The 18,573-nt window shown below is 32.3% G+C and overlaps 1 protein-coding gene across 4 annotated transcripts in view; it reads right to left on the reverse strand.

Annotated features, from left to right (window-relative positions):
- Positions 1-1,951: 1,951 nt before the first annotated feature.
- LOC127735771 (uncharacterized) overlaps positions 1,952-18,573 on the reverse strand; it is a 133,972-nt gene continuing 117,350 nt past the window's right edge. For all 4 annotated transcript variants that reach the window (XM_052246078.1, XM_052246077.1, XM_052246076.1 and 1 more), the window contains 2 exons: positions 9,731-10,324; positions 1,952-4,355 (listed from right to left, as the gene is read on the reverse strand). In XM_052246078.1, coding sequence (XP_052102038.1) covers positions 4,294-4,355; positions 9,731-10,324 — 656 coding nt within the window. In that variant the 3' untranslated portion in view covers positions 1,952-4,293. The remainder of the gene's footprint in view (positions 4,356-9,730; positions 10,325-18,573) is intronic.

Genomic DNA, 18,573 nt, shown 5'->3' on the forward strand with positions numbered 1-18,573 from the left:
AATATTTCCAATGGTGACGAGCTTTGTAACTGAGATAACAAAGGATATTTTTGTACTCACTTAACAACTTGTTTAACCTCACCTTTATGTGCCTTGACCAATCTGGACCATGTTTCGGTCATTGTGGTTTACGTACAATGTTTTAAGTTTATTTGAAATAAACAAGTCAAACTGCTCACTGATGATACCCCCGCCCAAATATTTCGTTAAACATGAAGTTGTTGAGTGATGAATCTGAAAACGCATCACACGGTATAGATGACTTATATAAACCCTGAAACCAAATTTCAGAAATCCTTGTATTGTAGTTCCTGAGAAAAATGTGACGAGAATTTTCAACTTGGCTATCATGTGTAAAATGATACAAGTGTTCGGTAAATAGAAAGTTGTTGAGTGATGAATCTGAAAACGCATCACACAGTATAGGTGACTTATATAAACCCTGAAACCAAATTTCAGAAATCTTTGTAATGTAGTTCCTGAGAAAGATGCGACGAAATATTCATGGGACGGACGGACAGACAGAGGTAAAACAGTATACCCCCACTTTTTTAAAGCTGGGGTATAATTAAGTCTTAATGTTATTTACCAGTTTAAGAGAGATGGCCAAGATGACACTTCAATGACTTGAAGTATACTACACCACTCACAAACATGTATGTATGGATTTATAATTTATGAACACATATGAATGCAGTTATGGTACTTGTGGGTATGTCACGACATCTAAAAAACAATTTTTTTTCTTTACAATATGGTTTATTACAGGTTTATGTGTCCATATGACACAATAATCCACATGCACTATCATATTTCCATGTTCAGTGAACCATCAAAAGTGCATATAAAAGAACAAATGTACTAAGTTTCAATTTGATGTGACCACAACTTCATGGTAAACTACCTTATTAACAAACCTCACCAGAAACACACCATCACATGTCTATGTTCAGTAAACAATGAAATCTGGGACAAAACCTATAAAGGAGTATGTAAGGGCTCTTCTTTGGCTCTAAGTATTTAAAGTTGATGCATATCTATGAGAAATCGAAACCAGATAATTTAAGTGGATTTTTTTTTTTTTTTTTTTTATAAAATCCTATGACAGTTATCCATTTCTCAAATAATGATCTTGAACACATTCCATATCACAGGGAGCTGTCTTACATACATTCGTATCCCATATATGTATCTCTCCTTACCCCCAATAGTTGTCTTTCATGTATCATAAATGCAATTTCCCGTCTTTTCCTGTCTAAAGCTGGAACTGCTGACACTTCTGGAGAATATGATTTTACACTGTATTTTGTTGCACTTTGTGTTGCTCAATCATTCGTTTTCTTTATATTGTTATGTTGACTGTTTTTTAAATTGTGCCGTTACACCACTGTCCCAGGTTTAAGAGAGGGTTGGACGCCCACTTACATGTTTTAACCATGCCACATTTGTTATGTGCCTATCCCAAGTCAGGAGCCTGTACTTCAGTGGTTGTCGTTTGTTGTTGTATATCACATTTTTTTTTAATTGTATTGTACATAAATCAGGGCATTAGTTTTCTCGTTTAAATTGATTTACATTTGTCATTTCGGGGCCTTTATGGGTTTTGCTCATTGTTGAAGGCCACACAGTGTCCTGTAGTTGCTTACTCTTCACCATTTGGTCTTTGGTGGCGAGATGTCCCATTCGCAATCATACCACATCTTATTTTTATGTTGTCTTTTTGTAATTTTTCTTTGGCCATTGTGTTGTCTGTTTTCAATTGACAAGGTTTTTGATTGGCCATTGTGTTGTCTTTCAATCTACAAGGTTTTGATTGGCCAGTGTGTTGTCTGTTTTCAATTGACAAGGTTTTTGATTGGCCATTGTGTTGTCTGTTTTCAATTGACAAGGTTATTGATTGCCCACTTAGTATCTCTCTTTTTTTTTTTACAGAAAATTAAAAAGGCAATAATAAAAAGCATTTTTAATGGAAAATAAAGATAAAAAAATCTTACATCTGATCAATCATTGCATCTTACACAGACAATGAAATTAGCACCATATAAATGCTGAAAGGTATCAACAACAAAATGGGAAATCGTGATGCCTTTTATGCAATTTTATATTTACAATAAAAATGCTGACTAGTAGTTCTTGAACAATACATTTAAAAAGAATAATCTGAAACTAGCATTGCTTTCTTTGTGCTATGTGGCTTCTTTTCTTTCTCTTCAATTTTAATATTAATATTTTAAACAAGTTATCCTGCAATTTCATCTCTATGAACACATCCAACATATTTCTTCAGCATGGGTTCAAAATTGTTCTTTGTAAATGCATCCACTGGAATAGACCCTATATTATGATACTGACTACAAAAGTTATCGGTCTGTTATAAAACAACATTTTTGGCAGACGAGAAAAATACTATAAATTATATGCTTTGCGACTGACCCCATACGGATCCATAGAGGGTTAGTACAATCCATAGGGGTGAAGCTGAAGGCCAAATCTATGGATTTTACTAAAACTCTCTATGGATCCGTATGGGGTCAGTAGTGAACTGTATAACGAATTTATCGCACACAGGACTTTTCCTGCTAAGTTATGTATGAAAATAAGCAATGAAATACAAAAACATTCATCAATGACGTCACCATTAATAGTTAATGTAATGTCATAAACCCCATATAAAATCTACTGACCCCTTACAGATCCATAGGGGGTCACCACGTGACAGCATTAAACCAATCATAACGTCATAATTTACCCGAGGTGTGATAATAACCATGATCATTTCACAAGACCATAACAAAATTAATGTGCAAGACTCAAAATGACACAATTGTATCAGTACATATCACTGATAATGTATCTGTGTAAGACAAATAAGACATCTTGTGTAATGATACCATATCTTGGCAGTGATCAATTAAAACATCAAATAAAATAAAACAAAACAATAATATCAAACGCAATGGTAATCAGACTTACATAACATAATATTTATATTTTCCCCAGGTATTTCCTTTTAAATGTGCTGGTTTTATATTTACCCTTATGGTCTAAATGCAAAACATTATCACATTTTCTCATTATAAACAAAAAACTGGATTTTTTTACCATGATAACTGAACTTGATTATTTAATCTGTACTTTGAAATAAGAGAAACGTTTCAGCTTCAATAGTATATTCAACAAAAATTGGCAGTTGTGGGGACAAATATATCAAATAAATTCAACTGTGTTTTTTTTTATAAGACTAATTAATAACCAAGTCAAATCATTACAAAATTTTAAAATACCATTACTTGCATCTTTTTCTAAAGCTGTATAATTTATCTATCACAATTCCTATTTCCAAAACAAAATGTCAGGCTGAATATCACACTTTAAACATTTTGTAAGGAGAAAGTTTAAATCTGAGCAGACTTTTATATTGTGAATATTATCTATGATACAATCATAGTCTGATTGCATCTTATATAACATTGTGAAGAATTATGGATTATTTGCTACATCTAGAAGGTGAATTTATTTTATTAGTTTAAAGTTATCAGGTTTGATGTATGCTTTTCATCAAATTGATCTAAAATTTTTATAAAATGCATTATGAATTTTTTGGAAAAAAATATATCTTAGAAACAAACATTTTCTGTTCATCATGTTTTAAAGCAAAATCACTGAATAGAGAAATCAACTTCGAACAAATAAAAAACATTTTTTTCTCATATATCACAAATGATACATTTAACAATTCAAACAAAACACAAATTTGCGAGCATACTAAATTCATTTGGAAACAAAAACTTCATATTACTAACAGTTTGAGTAAGAAGCACCTTAACTATTATTTGTTGTAGGTAGCACATGATATCTTGAATGTTCATTATATTCATCATGATACTTAAACTCTCTAAACAAATATAGCACATATGAACATCTTAATCAATTATCAAGAATATTGATTTTCAACACATCTTTAATCCCATTACATCTAGCTTTCAAATGATGATCTGTGCTACCATGAAAGTTCTAGGCAGATTGAATTTTATATTGTGTTTTCTAAGAGTGTTAATTTTATATATTTGCAGAGAGATTATGTAGCTCTACATAGACAAATTTCCTCTGTTTGACATATTTACATATAAACAATATGGTCAAAGACCATGCCATCATTTTTTCATGATTGTAACTTTTACATCGCTACACAGCTCCAATGGCTTTCACTGCTGGTACATGGTTTTCTTGATACCATTGGGCTTCTCTTTATTCATATTTTGGAAGTCAGAGGTATATCTAAATTTCTTTAATTTACAATCCTTTTAAGGCTGGTCTATTGTAGGCTCCTCGCATCCTAAATCCTTGACGCCGACCTAAAATAATGCACATCATCAAAATATGTCATAATATTTTCTAAGTCAAAGATCCAAGTATGAGAACATTCAGACCAACAGTTATAAACTGGTAAAGATATTGTTTTATTTGCAGCTTATAGAAGCATATGTAAGCAGGAGTAATGTTTGAGAAGCCATTAAGCCTGATTTGAAAACTACTATAAGGATAAAGACTAATAATTGTATTATCACAAAAGCAAATATTGTTTTTAGATATAACAGGTATACTATCATGACTATTATGGAAGATAGAAAAAAAAAAAAAGAAAAAAAAAGAGAAAATGTATGTTTAAAATTCTGTTATAAAAGATAGGTTGATTTCACTATTCTATAACCGTTGTATCTTATCTCTCTAACTTCTACCCTACAATGCCCCCTCCAAATATCATCCTGTATATCTTATAAATCATATCAGGTAGTTATAATAACCTGCTTATGTAAAGTGGTAATTTTTCCATTGTACTTTCTTAGTTAAAACAAAATAAATTATAACTGTTAAAACATTTTATAAATAGAGTACATGTATATATCAGTTTTAAAAATGTATAGAAAAACACTTGTTGTGTAGATTAAGACAGAATATATCACAAGCATGATAACCCAGGAAATGCTGAGGAACCCAAGATGATTTCTGTCTACAAAAGTATTCTTATTCTGGTAATATCATAATTAATCTTGCTCATGTAATAATTATAAATGTGTGATACTTTCGCCATTAAATCTCATGGCAGACAGGTGATACAGAGAAAATAAAGTTGGCAAAATCAAAGAAAGCAAGAATGTGTGTTCATAGGACACTTTGCCCCTGTCACAATAAAACATGACAGACAGAATCAAACTACATTCAACACATTCAGTCAGGATTCTACTTCGTCAAAATTATCTCCCCATTACGCCACCTAATTTTTAAAATCATAAAAATTGAAGCCATTGTAGTGATGACACGCTGTGAATTTAGCTCTTGAAAACCGATCAATTTATGAAGCCTTTTTGAAGTTATGCATTTTTAAGATCCACTTGTAAAGTCTGTCGTCAAGTACTTTTGTTATTAGAACACACCTACTCTGTTGTTATAAAAGTCATTAGAAAGATATTTCACTTGACCCATATATTTCATTTTTTAGTACTGTAAATTTTTTAAGTTTTTATATCAACCTATAGCCTAAATGTATATAAATAATAGAGTCTGAAGCGAGATGATACATCAAATATTTTTCTTTTATACGTTTTCAAGACAGAATAGTCAACTCAAACACGCCAGAACATTAAAAGGTGTACTCAGCTTTCTCTTTTCGATGAAATTATTGCCCATATGGGGATTTTTTTCTCAAAAACTGTAGCTGGGGGCAGAGATGCAAATTAATGCTTTAAAAAGATCAATCTATTATCTTTCTTTGGAATATTTTTCGGCGGAATTTATGCTTATGCACAAAAAAGATCCACATGTATTTGCACCTATCACAAACGACTGTTTTGTGAAATTTGTCTATAATTTAAAAGTTTACAAATATTTCAAAGCTCCAAACCATAATTTAAGTAAATACACATATATATGAGATGCATAAAATTCTAAATTAGGCCAACTAAAATTAATTAGATTTCATCCAGATTTTTGAAAAAAAAATGGGGCGGGTGGGAGGATTTTATTTTTGAATTTTTATTTCCTACAAAACCCTTTTGTGACATGTTCTTCATATGCACATGATGCACGGGTAATATTAATAAGCTTTTATCATGTATAATATATATGTAAGGAATCCTACATAATTTTTCAAATCCTAAAATGAATATTTCTGATTGGCAACTTCTAAAATGAAGCATTTGCATTGGTATTCAACACAAGTATTATGAGTACAGAGTGAAATGAAAACTCAAACTGTGTTGAAAATACATGTACACTACGGTTGATGCTTTAAAGATTTTTATGCAAGGTGAAAATATAATTACAATGTAGAACATGAACTAAACCAAAAAGAAGAAGTTGTTTATTGACTCTATTGAGGGGCTGGGGACAGAGGGTGTTTAATGTTTGTCAACAAAAACAGACAGCCTAGGGGTAAATCTTAGGGCTTGCTTTAATAGTAATACTATTTGTACGTTGATCGACTTTTTGTACTCAATATACGGTCATAAATCGCACAAGTTTGTGCTTGTGTCAATTTCTTTATTCCAGTCATGTTTTTTGTACTAATGTGTTCCACGATTCTTGTGCTTCGGATATCATTCACAGTCCAAATAAATAAATCCACGTTTTTCTAATCACAGAAATTTGTGACATATCGCGATTTGCGTTGTTGGACACCGCCTATTACTCATAACCCAAATATTTCATGCCCTTTTAGTATTCAATCTCTATTCTCGGAAGATAATGTTGCCATCATAGAGCAGCAGAATATGTTGACTTAATCATTTTGGTTAAATTACTCGAAGAAATACGAAACCCTAAATTTGCAATTCAGGAAGTTTTGAAATGAACAAAATCTGGAAATGGTAAATTTTTAGAAATAAAAAAAAATCAGGGCTGGACGATTTCAGAGGGGCGGGCGGGGATGAAAATTTATCAATTAATTTTAATTGGCCTTGTGCACATTCATTTAACTTTTAAAGCTCATAGAAACAGATGTAAACAATTCAAATTTACCAACTAGGCCTTTTTTACCTTCTCTAATCAAGAGTTCCATTTCTTAAGTTTAATTTCAACTGGGTTTCTGCCTAATTTACACAATTTTGGCTAATCAATGTGACCACCATTTTGTTTCTAGCTGTCAGAGGATTATAACAAAATTGAAGGTCTGCATATATATATGAACTAGAGGCTCTAAAGAGCCTGTGTCGCTCACCTGCATCTTCAACAATGGCCGTATTTTAGTAAAAATCATCATTAAAGGGGAATAACTCTATAAGAGTTAACTGATAATTTCAATCATGTTGACATGTTTGTAGATCTTATTCTGCTGATAATCATACCTTTTTAAAGTTTCTATTTATCTATTATAATTTTCAAGGTTATAGGCAAAAATTAAAAAAAACAAAAGTGCACACGCTGAAATGTCTCGCCTTCTTTACTAACCATTGATATTATGTTGATAGTCCTAAATATAAAGCTTTACTACAACTATCAACCTTACAATCATTCAATACACTTAAAATAGTTGACCTATTGCTTACAGTTTCTAAGAAACAGACTTAACCAAGAAAACTTAACATTGACCAATGAACCATGAAAATGCGGTCATGGTCAGATGAACCATGCCAGGCAGACATGTACACCTTACAATCAACCTATGCATTAAAAATAGTTGACCTATTGCTTATAGTATCTAAGAAACAAACTTAACCATGAAAACTTAACATTGACCAATGAACCAACAAAATGAGGTTAAGGTCAGATGATACCTGCCAGACAAACATTTACAGCTTACAATCCTTCTATACAAAAAATATAGTTGACCTATTGCTTATAGTTTAAGAAAAACAGACCAAAACACAAAAACTTAACACAGAGCAATGAACCGTGAAAAGAGGTCAAGGTCAAATAAAGCCTGCGAGACTGACATGTGCATCATAAAATATTTCCATACACCAAATATAGTTGACCTACTGCATATAGTATTAGAAAAAAAGACCAAAACTCAAAAACTTAACTTTGACCACTGAACCATGAAAATGAGGTCAAGGTCAGATGACACCTGCCAGTTGGACATGTACACCTTACAATCATTCCATACACCAAATATAGTAGACATATTGCGTACAATATAAGAAAAACAGACCAAAACACAAAAACTTAACTATAATCACTGAACCATGAAAATGAGGTCAAGGTCAAATGACACCTGCCAGTTGGACATGTACACCTTACAATCCTTCAATACACCAAATATACTAGACCTATTGCTTATAGTATCTGAGATATGGACTTGACCACGAAAACTTAACCTTGTTCACTGATCCATAAACTGAGGTCGAGGTCAAGTGAAAACTGTCTGACGGGCATGAGGACCTTGCAAGGTAGGCACATACCAAATATAGTTATCCTATTACTCACAATAAGAGAGAAATTAACATTACAAAATTTTTAAACTATTTTCAAGTAGTCACTGAACCATGAAAATGAGGTAAAGGACAATGGACATGTGACAGACGGAAACTTCGTAACATAAGGCATCTATATGCAAAGTATGAAGCATCCAGGTCTTCCACCTTCTAAAATATAAAGCTTTTAAGAAGTTAGTTAACGCCGCCGCTGGATCACTATCCCTATGTCCAGCTTTCTGCGACAGGCTCGACAAAAATGGTAAAATTCATCATTTGAGGGCAATAACTCCTATTAGAAGTTATCTGACAGTTTTTAACAATAGGTAGGTGCTCAACATTCTGAACATTATTTCTTTTTATTGCGTTTTTCAAAATATTAGGTAAAACTTGCATTTTACCCCTATGTTCTATTTTTAACCATGTCTGCCATTTTGGTTGGCAAGCAGGGTCATAGAACACATTTTTAAAACTAGATACCCCAATGATGATTGTGGCCAAGTTTGATTAAATTTGGTCCAATAGTTTCAGAGGAGAAGATTTTTGTAAAAGTTAACAGACGACAAAGGCTAACTAACGATGTACGGCAAGTCACGAGAAAAGCTCACTTGACTTTTCAGGCCAGGTGAGCTAATAAAAGGAGATGTGGAATATATGTATACCCTACAACACAAAAAAAGAAAATCCCCAAAAGATATATCTAAAGGTCAACATATGGTCAACAATAGAAAGGTGTCTTTACAATAACTGTCTAGAAAAACAGTGAACAAATTTAATAGAGACTAGTTTAGATGTGCCATCAACTCCAAATTTTCCCAAATAATAAAAAACAGATTTAAGACATGAAAAAGACAACTTTTAGTGAAAGTCCCAACTCTGGAAGGTTAATCTATTTTTTTCAAGTTCTCAAACCCTCCCCCTTTTAATCTGAGTTCGTAAAATAACAAAGCAGAATTTCACAGCATTAAAACAAGAGAAATGGTTTAGTATTGCTTCAAACAATAAGTCAGAGAATTGGTATTCATTCCAAAATATATGTGACACAGTGATTGAACAATAAAAGTCTAATAAGCCAAAAAGGAATATTTGAAGGACAAGTTTTAAATTTCTTTAAAATATATTGGTGATAAAAAAAAACTACTATGAACTAATGGACAGACTGACGTACAGACTAGAAAACATTATGCAGCCCTTTTGTTATAGGTGGAGCATAAAATTCTAAAAAAGTATTAGCGTCTAAGACTTTCAATAAAATTCCTTTCATTACAATGCATTAACAAAATTTAAAAATAATCACTACTTCTAAAATGAAAGCATACCCTGTGCATCTAACTTTTCCAAGTATTTTCTCACATGATCCCACAAAATGTAAATATAGTACTTTTGATTTTCATATTCTATCCTACCACCCATTCCAAACTCCTCTAAGAACAAGCTCAATACCATGTTATTAGCAGCCATTTCTGTTCTTGGCACACGACACAAGTATGGCATTTTATATGCCACTGGGTCACTGATCCATTCCAATTGCACACGAATGAAGAAATGTTTGACCTCCAAAACATTACCATCCATCTGTATGTCACACAGATGACGATAAACCCATTCTAAATAAGACTCTACTTCTAATTTGATTTCAACATAGGTCATAACAGAAGTTAGATGAATTGTCCGTGGAGCTTCAATACTTTGCATTGGATATGCCGATTTAGCCTTGCAAATCTTGTAAAGTTCTTTGGCTTCAACGAGATAATTATTTTCCCCACAAGCAGTCAGTAATGCCCTTATTGTCCTCCTGTCTAGATCTCTGGATACATTTGCCTGGGAATGGACTTTAAATGTCCAGCAACCAGCATGAAAATCCCCACATTCTAATGCTCCTATGATAAGTCTGTTCAGATCTTCTATGAAATCTGTAGAAAAAAAAAGATCAATTCTCATGATTCATATGCAATTGTTTTCTCTTCCTGACTTATATCCTGAACATGCATGAAATATTTGACTCTGGACGTTAAGCAACCAACAATCAATCAATCATTCCTGACATATATGTAAACCTCAGATCTGTGTACGGCCTCAAATCTGTGCCCCATCGTGATGTCAATCGCTAATCTATGTCCGTTAAAAAAGATACGGCCTCAAATCTGTGTCCTATTTTCAAATTTGTTTTCAATCGTGACGTCATTCGCAAATCTATGTTCGTTTAAAAGATACGGCCTCAAATCTGTGTTCCTTTCTTAAATCTTTTTCCAGTTTGTTTCGCCATGCACAAAATAATGCCCGTCTAATAAGTACGGCCTTATAGGATTTTTGTTTAATTAAGTCATTTCCAATAATTTAATGTTAAGTTGGGATGTGTTCTCCATGTGTGTGCTTAAAAATTTTACATGCGTGTGTAATTATTGTATGATTTACATTTTATTGTAAAACTACAACATTTTCAAATTGTTTGCTTTTCTTGATCCCTTGTTTAATTGTTCTGTAGTAATTATCGTTACTTCCCTTTACTCATTACGTCTTGATAACAAATACGAAATATTAGTTAATAAACAACCTGAGACAAAATGACATCTGTATACAAGCAACTAAAGATACATGTATGGACTTCAACAATGAATTGAACCTATTCTGTATCGTAATCTGTAAACACATACACCTATTTGTTCAATGTTTCAATGTATAGGTACCACATAAAAATGTTTAGGGTATAATTTATTGCCGGTTTAACAACGACATTTTGTGCCACTATCTTATTAAAAAAGTTTTTTTTCTGGTGAAACTATTCCGGTTTCGAATCTATGTATTTTTTAAAATCCATTGTGTACCATGACATCAACATTCAACAACCACAACATAATTCTGTGTACAAATTATTGGCATAACGAGCATACATGTTATTTTATTAATGTGCCTTCAAGAATGAAACTACACATATTTTTTACCTGATTACGTCCTGCTATGTCTTACGTCACCACATTTCGATAAAGGACATAGAGATTTAAGGTAATGAAGGACATAGATTTGAGACAATATAGGACATAAATTTGGAAGGTCTGTGACGCAATATTAAAAAGGACATAGATTTGAGGCTTACATATATAACTTAAATGCCATGTTTTTTTTTAGTTATTATCTTAATTTGAAAGTTACAACTTTGTATATCTATGAAGTATAAACCTCTGATAAAACGACATGTTTTTCTAAGTTGAATATAACTGTCTTATATAAAAAAGAAGATGTGGTATGATTGCCAATGAGACAACTCTCCACAAGAGACCAAATGACACAGAAATTAAAAACTATAGGTCACTGTACAGCCTTCAACAATGAGCAAAGCCCATACCGCACAGTCAGCTGTAAAAGGCCCAAAATGACAATGTAAAACAATTCAAACAAGAAAAACTAACTAATTGTCTTGATAAACCTAATTTTGTCACAAGTTCAATGATCATGATGATATTGTCTTGCCTCTGTAAAAACTCATGTTTGTCTGAAATTAATATAACACAGTCTGATCTTTAAAAACCCAATTTTGTCAGAGTTGAATGATATACTTTCTTATCTTGAACAACAATGTTAGTCCTGAGTTGAATACAATATTATTTTTTTATAAGACCCCATGTTTGTCTGAATTGAGTATGACAATGTCTTGTCTCGTAAAACCCTTTGTTTTTCTGAGCTGAGTATGACGTTGTTTTGTCCTGTAAAAACCTGTGTGTCTGAGTTGAACATGACATTGTCTGGTCTTGTAAAACCCAATGTTTGTCTAATTTGAATGACATTGTCTGGTCTTGTAAAACCCAATGTTTGTCTAATTTGAATGACATTATCTGGTCTTGTAAAACATCACGTTTGTCTGAGTTGAATATGACATGGGCTGGTCTTTTGTCAGAGTTGATTATGACATTGTTTTATCTATGTCCGAGTTGAATATGACATTGTTTAATCTTGAGTAAGAGCAACATCACCTTGCCTTGCATTGGAGTTGAATATGACATCACCTTGTTTGATGTCTGAGATAAATATGATGTTATTCAAAGTATAAATTTTCTCATTTCACATATTTTAACTAGATGTGTTGGAACGACATGTATTGCCCCACTCACAAATACAGCTTGAAGCCACTTGTAGGAGTGGAAATTTGAGAATGGAAGTCTGTATAACTGTTATTTTCACACAATTTTCAAAGTCCAAAGCCCGTAATTTCAGCAAAAAATCAGGGAAGCGGAACCAAACATAACCTAGATCTGTAACTCATCATATAAGACCAAAGCCCATAATGTTGACAATAATCAGCGGAATGGAACCAAATGTATGCTAGATCTGTAACTCATCATAGTAGACTCACATACTAATAAAATGCTTCGCTGGGGCGCAGCTTGATACGACCGCAGAGGTCGAACCATGAACAGTTGGGGCAAGTATGGACACAACATTCAAGCTTGATACAGCTCTGAATTTGGATTGTTTTTAAATATTTATCACAGCATAGGTTTCTGACACAGAAAGAATGTGGTCTAAGAATTTGAATTTTTTTAATTTACCTATTATGGTCCAATGTCCAAAATCAAAATACATGGTTAGATTCAGCATATCAAAGAACCCCATATATTCAATTTTTGTTGAAATCAAAAAAAGTTTAATTTTGGACCCCAACTTGGACCAACTTGAAAACTGGGCCCATAATCAAAAATCTAAACACATGTTTAGATTCAGCATATCAAAGAACCCCAAGAATTCAATTTTTGTTAAAATCAAACTAAGTTTAATTTTGGACCCTTTGGACCTCAATGAAGACCAATTTAAAAAAACGGGACTTAAAATTAAAAATCTAAATACACGGTTAGATTTGGCATATCAAAGAACCCCAATAATTCAATTTTTGATGAAATCAAACAAAGTTTAATTTTGGACCCTTTTGACCTCAATATGAACCAATTTGATAGCGGGGCCTACAAATAAAAAATCTAAATACATGGTTAGATTCAGCATATCAAAGAACCTCATATATTCAATTTTTGTTGAAATCAAACAAAGTTTAATTTTGGACCCCAATTTGGACCAACTTGAAAACTGGGCCCATAATCAAAAATCTAAATACATGTTTAGATTCAGCATATCAAAGAACCCCATATATTCAATTTTTGTTGAAATCAAACAAAGTTTAAATACTGGACCCTATCTTGGAACAACTTGAAAACTGGGCCCATAATCAAAAATCTAAACACATGTTTAGATTCAGCATATCAAAGAACCCCAAGAATTCAATTTTTGTTAAAATCAAACTAAGTTTAATTTTGGACCCTTTGGACCTTAATGTAGACCAATTTAAAAAACAGGACCCAAAATTAAAAATCTAAATACACGGTTAGATTTGGAATATCAAAGAGCCCCAATAATTCAATTTTTGATGAATTCAAACAAAGTTTCATTTTGGACCCTTTTGACCTCAATATGAACCAATTTGATAGCGGGCCCACAAATAAAAAATCTAAATACATGGTAAGATTCAGCATATCAAAGAACCCCATATATTCAATTTTTGTTGAAATCAAACAAAGTTTAATTTTGGACCAACTTGAAAACTGGGCCAAAAATCTAAAATCTAAATACATATTTAGATTCAGCATATCAAAGAACCCCATATATTCAATTTTTGTTGAAATCAAACAAAGTTTAATTTTGGACCCCAACTTGGACAAACTTGAAAACTGGGCCCATAATCAAAAATCTAAACACATATTTAGATTCAGCATATCAAAGAACCCCAAGAATTCAATTTTTGTTAAAATCAAACTAAGTTTAATTTTGGACCCTTTGGACCTTAATGTAGACCAATTTAAAAAACGGGACCCAAAATTAAAAATCTAAATACACGGTTAGATTTGGCATATCAAAGAACCCCAATAATTCAATTTTTGATGAATTCAAACAAAGTTTAATTTTGGACCCTTTTGACCTCAATATGAACCAATTTGATAGTGGGGGTCCACAAATAAAAAATCTAAATACATGGTTAGATTCAGCATATCAAAGAACCCCATATATTCAATTTTTGTTGAAATCAAACAAAGTTTAATTTTGGACCCCAATTTGGACCAACTTGAAAACTGGGCCCATAATCAAAAATCTAAATACATGTTTAGATTCAGCATATCAAAGAACCCCATATATTCAATTTTTGTTGAAATCAAACAAAGTTTAAATACTGGACCCTATCTTGGAACAACTTGAAAACTGGGCCCATAATCAAAAATCTAAACACATGTTTAGATTCAGCATATCAAAGAACCCCAAGAATTCAATTTTTGTTAAAATCAAACTAAGTTTAATTTTGGACCCTTTGGACCTTAATGTAGACCAATTTAAAAAACAGGACCCAAAATTAAAAATCTAAATACACGGTTAGATTTGGAATATCAAAGAGCCCCAATAATTCAATTTTTGATGAATTCAAACAAAGTTTAATTTTGGACCCTTTTGACCTCAATATGAACCAATTTGATAGCGGGCCCACAAATAAAAAATCTAAATACATGGTAAGATTCAGCATATCAAAGAACCCCATATATTCAATTTTTGTTGAAATCAAACAAAGTTTAATTTTGGACCCCAGTTTGGACCAACTTGAAAACTGGGCCAAAAATCTAAAATCTAAATACATGTTTAGATTCAGCATATCAAAGAACCCCATATATTCAATTTTTGTTGAAATCAAACAAAGTTTAATTTTGGACCCCAACTTGGACAAACTTGAAAACTGGGCCCATAATCAAAAATCTAAACACATATTTAGATTCAGCATATCAAAGAACCCCAAGAATTCAATTTTTGTTAAAATCAAACTAAGTTTAATTTTGGACCCTTTGGACCTTAATGTAGACCAATTTAAAAAACGGGACCCAAAATTAAAAATCTAAATACACGGTTAGATTTGGCATATCAAAGAACCCCAATAATTCAATTTTTGATGAATTCAAACAAAGTTTAATTTTGGACCCTTTTGACCTCAATATGAACCAATTTGATAGCGGGGGTCCACAAATAAAAAATCTAAATACATGGTTAGATTCAGCATATCAAAGAACCCCATATATTCAATTTTTGTTGAAATCAAACAAAGTTTAATTTTGGACCCCAATTTGGACCAACTTGAAAACTGGGCCCATAATCAAAAATCTAAATACATGTTTAGATTCAGCATATCAAAGAACCCCATATATTCAATTTTTGTTGAAATCAAACAAAGTTTAAATACTGGACCCTATCTTGGAACAACTTGAAAACTGGGCCCATAATCAAAAATCTAAACACATGTTTAGATTCAGCATATCAAAGAACCCCAAGAATTCAATTTTTGTTAAAATCAAACTAAGTTTAATTTTGGACCCTTTGGACCTTAATGTAGACCAATTTAAAAAACAGGACCCAAAATTAAAAATCTAAATACACGGTTAGATTTGGAATATCAAAGAGCCCCAATAATTCAATTTTTGATGAATTCAAACAAAGTTTAATTTTAGACCCTTTTGACCTCAATATGAACCAATTTGATAGCGGGCCCACAAATAAAAAATCTAAATACATGGTAAGATTCAGCATATCAAAGAACCCCATATATTCAATTTTTGTTGAAATCAAACAAAGTTTAATTTTGGACCCCAGTTTGGACCAACTTGAAAACTGGGCCAAAAATCTAAAATCTAAATACATGTTTAGATTCAGCATATCAAAGAACCCCATATATTCAATTTTTGTTGAAATCAAACAAAGTTTAATTTTGGACCCCAACTTGGACCAACTTGAAAACTGGGCCCATAATAAAAAATCTAAACACATATTTAGATTCAGCATATCAAAGAACCCCAAGAATTCAATTTTTGTTAAAATCAAACTAAGTTTAATTTTGGACCCTTTGGACCTTAATGTAGACCAATTTAAATCAAAGAGCTGAAAGCTCTGAGGAAAAATGACGCCACTGTCTCTAATATTGTGATATTTTTTATGCAAGTCTTGATTTTCACATACCGTAATTAGTTTAACATTCCAACATGTCTCATAAGCATATAATTGATATTCGTATATGTGTGTGTTATGTGAAGATGACAACTGGCTGTTTTTTTAGTACAAATGTATAGGTCAAGACTACCTGAATGATCTACAGTATCCAATGACTACTGGCTGTTTTTTTCTATAAATAAATAGGTCAAGACTACCACAATGATCTACAATATCCAATGACTACTGGCTGTTCTTTTGTACTAATAAATAGGTCAAGACTATTTGAATGATCTACAATATCCAATGACTACTGGCTGTTCTTTTGTACATATAAATAAAGACTACCTGAATGATCTAAAGTATTCTAAGTAATGTGATTTTTGTCTTGCAATTACATTTTTCTAAATCAAGAATATAGACTACTAGTATCCTTTTCAAACCAAATGATTATGAAGAGCCTGTTGTTATCAAGCTCTTATACCCCACATACTCATTAAATAAGTTACTAGTGACCTAGTTATTTCTGTTACTTGAAGCAAATTATATTTCTGTAGATTTAGACAATAGTATAATATTGTTTTACTAGTTTTATTTCACCTTGAAGATTAGACAAATAGGGATACTCCTTTGATTTTTTATTTCATGTCAGTCAGGTCGCTTTATATGAAACTTGAAACCACTTCTCTGCCATATTGTTATTTCATAACAACTCTGCCCTTGACCATGTTGACCCATGTAATTGATATTCATTTTTTAACCATATATCATAGTCAGTTAGTTTTTGATTTTGCACTCCCACACCACCTTTCAGGTCAAATGTCTGTCTCCATTTAAGTTAATGACATTAAACAATCATGGTATTAAACACAATTCCAATAGTGATAATGCTGTTCTAGTAGGGCATCATATATTCAACTCGGGTAGCATTCCAGTTATTGAAATTTGTGTCAGATTAGAACAATGATCTAGACCTTTAGGAATGGATCTTACAATTTAATATGGAGCCATAGTATGGGACCCCTACACGGTAACAAAAAAAAAAGCTTGAAAAGATACGTCAAGCGGCAAAATCTATCACCAGAAATTACAAGTCAAGAGAGGATGGACGGGATACGTCTCTAAAATGCTTGCCTAACTGGAACTACAACAAGATCTCCAGACAAGACGAACAAGGAGTTGAAGCCAGAAGTTAATATTTATGTAAAAAGTAGTTGAGGGGCTGATTCCCGCTATTGAACCATACTGTCATTCTATAATATTATTGCGTAAGTATTTCTGTATTGTCCTTGTTATTGGTCCATGTCTTGGTGTATTGGTCTGAGGCGAAGCCGAAGGCCAATACTGCTGGCCGAGGACCAACAATAAGGCCAATACAGAAATACATGTAATAGTATCTTTATTAATTAACTACAGTGTTACAATATTTTTTTATTTCATTTCACAAGAGATAAACATTTTTACCTTGAAGTGGAACTATCCAAATCTCAGTTTCTTTTTATAAGATGCAATATCTAATGATTTGGTGCCGTTTCCATGCATCTTCAGCCTTTTCTCATCTGATGAATTTTTCTACCCTTTCCAGTCACTATAAAGTGTTACCACTTTAATTTAGACACAACACATAAATAGTAATTGGAAAGGTACTGCCATTGCATGTGTAATGCAAATATATTTAAAAAAAAAATAATGTAAGAGTTGAAATTGATACAACTATCCATAAGCCAATTGACCAAAGATTTGCGCAATTACAGAATGCATATGCCTGGTTCGGGTTTAAAAATAAAAGACCGTTTACAAAACATGAGAAGCGAAAGTGAACAGTAAAAATCGACATGATGAAATAATTTATGAGGTCAAGAAATGAACTTTGTGATAATTTACTCGTTCCCTAAACCTGAAATAATTCCATCGTCTACTTTCAAAATGCTTTTCAAATGAATGGGACCGTCTTTAACCTAAAATATATGCCATACTGAACGTTTCAGCTTGTTTATGGTGAGTAAATAAAAACTGCGTCGTACAAACAACTGTTTACTTTCAGTTTGAGTTTATCGTGACTTACGATCTAAAAACTAGAGACGTTCCGAAATCCTGTTTTGGCCGGATCAGAACTCGGCCAATACGGAAAAAAAATCTGTATTTGCCGAGTTGACATCTTATA

The sequence above is a fragment of the Mytilus californianus genome, unplaced genomic scaffold (genome assembly GCF_021869535.1).
Source record: "Mytilus californianus isolate M0D057914Y unplaced genomic scaffold, xbMytCali1.0.p SCAF_3, whole genome shotgun sequence".
Classification (NCBI taxonomy): Eukaryota; Metazoa; Mollusca; class Bivalvia; order Mytilida; family Mytilidae; genus Mytilus; species Mytilus californianus.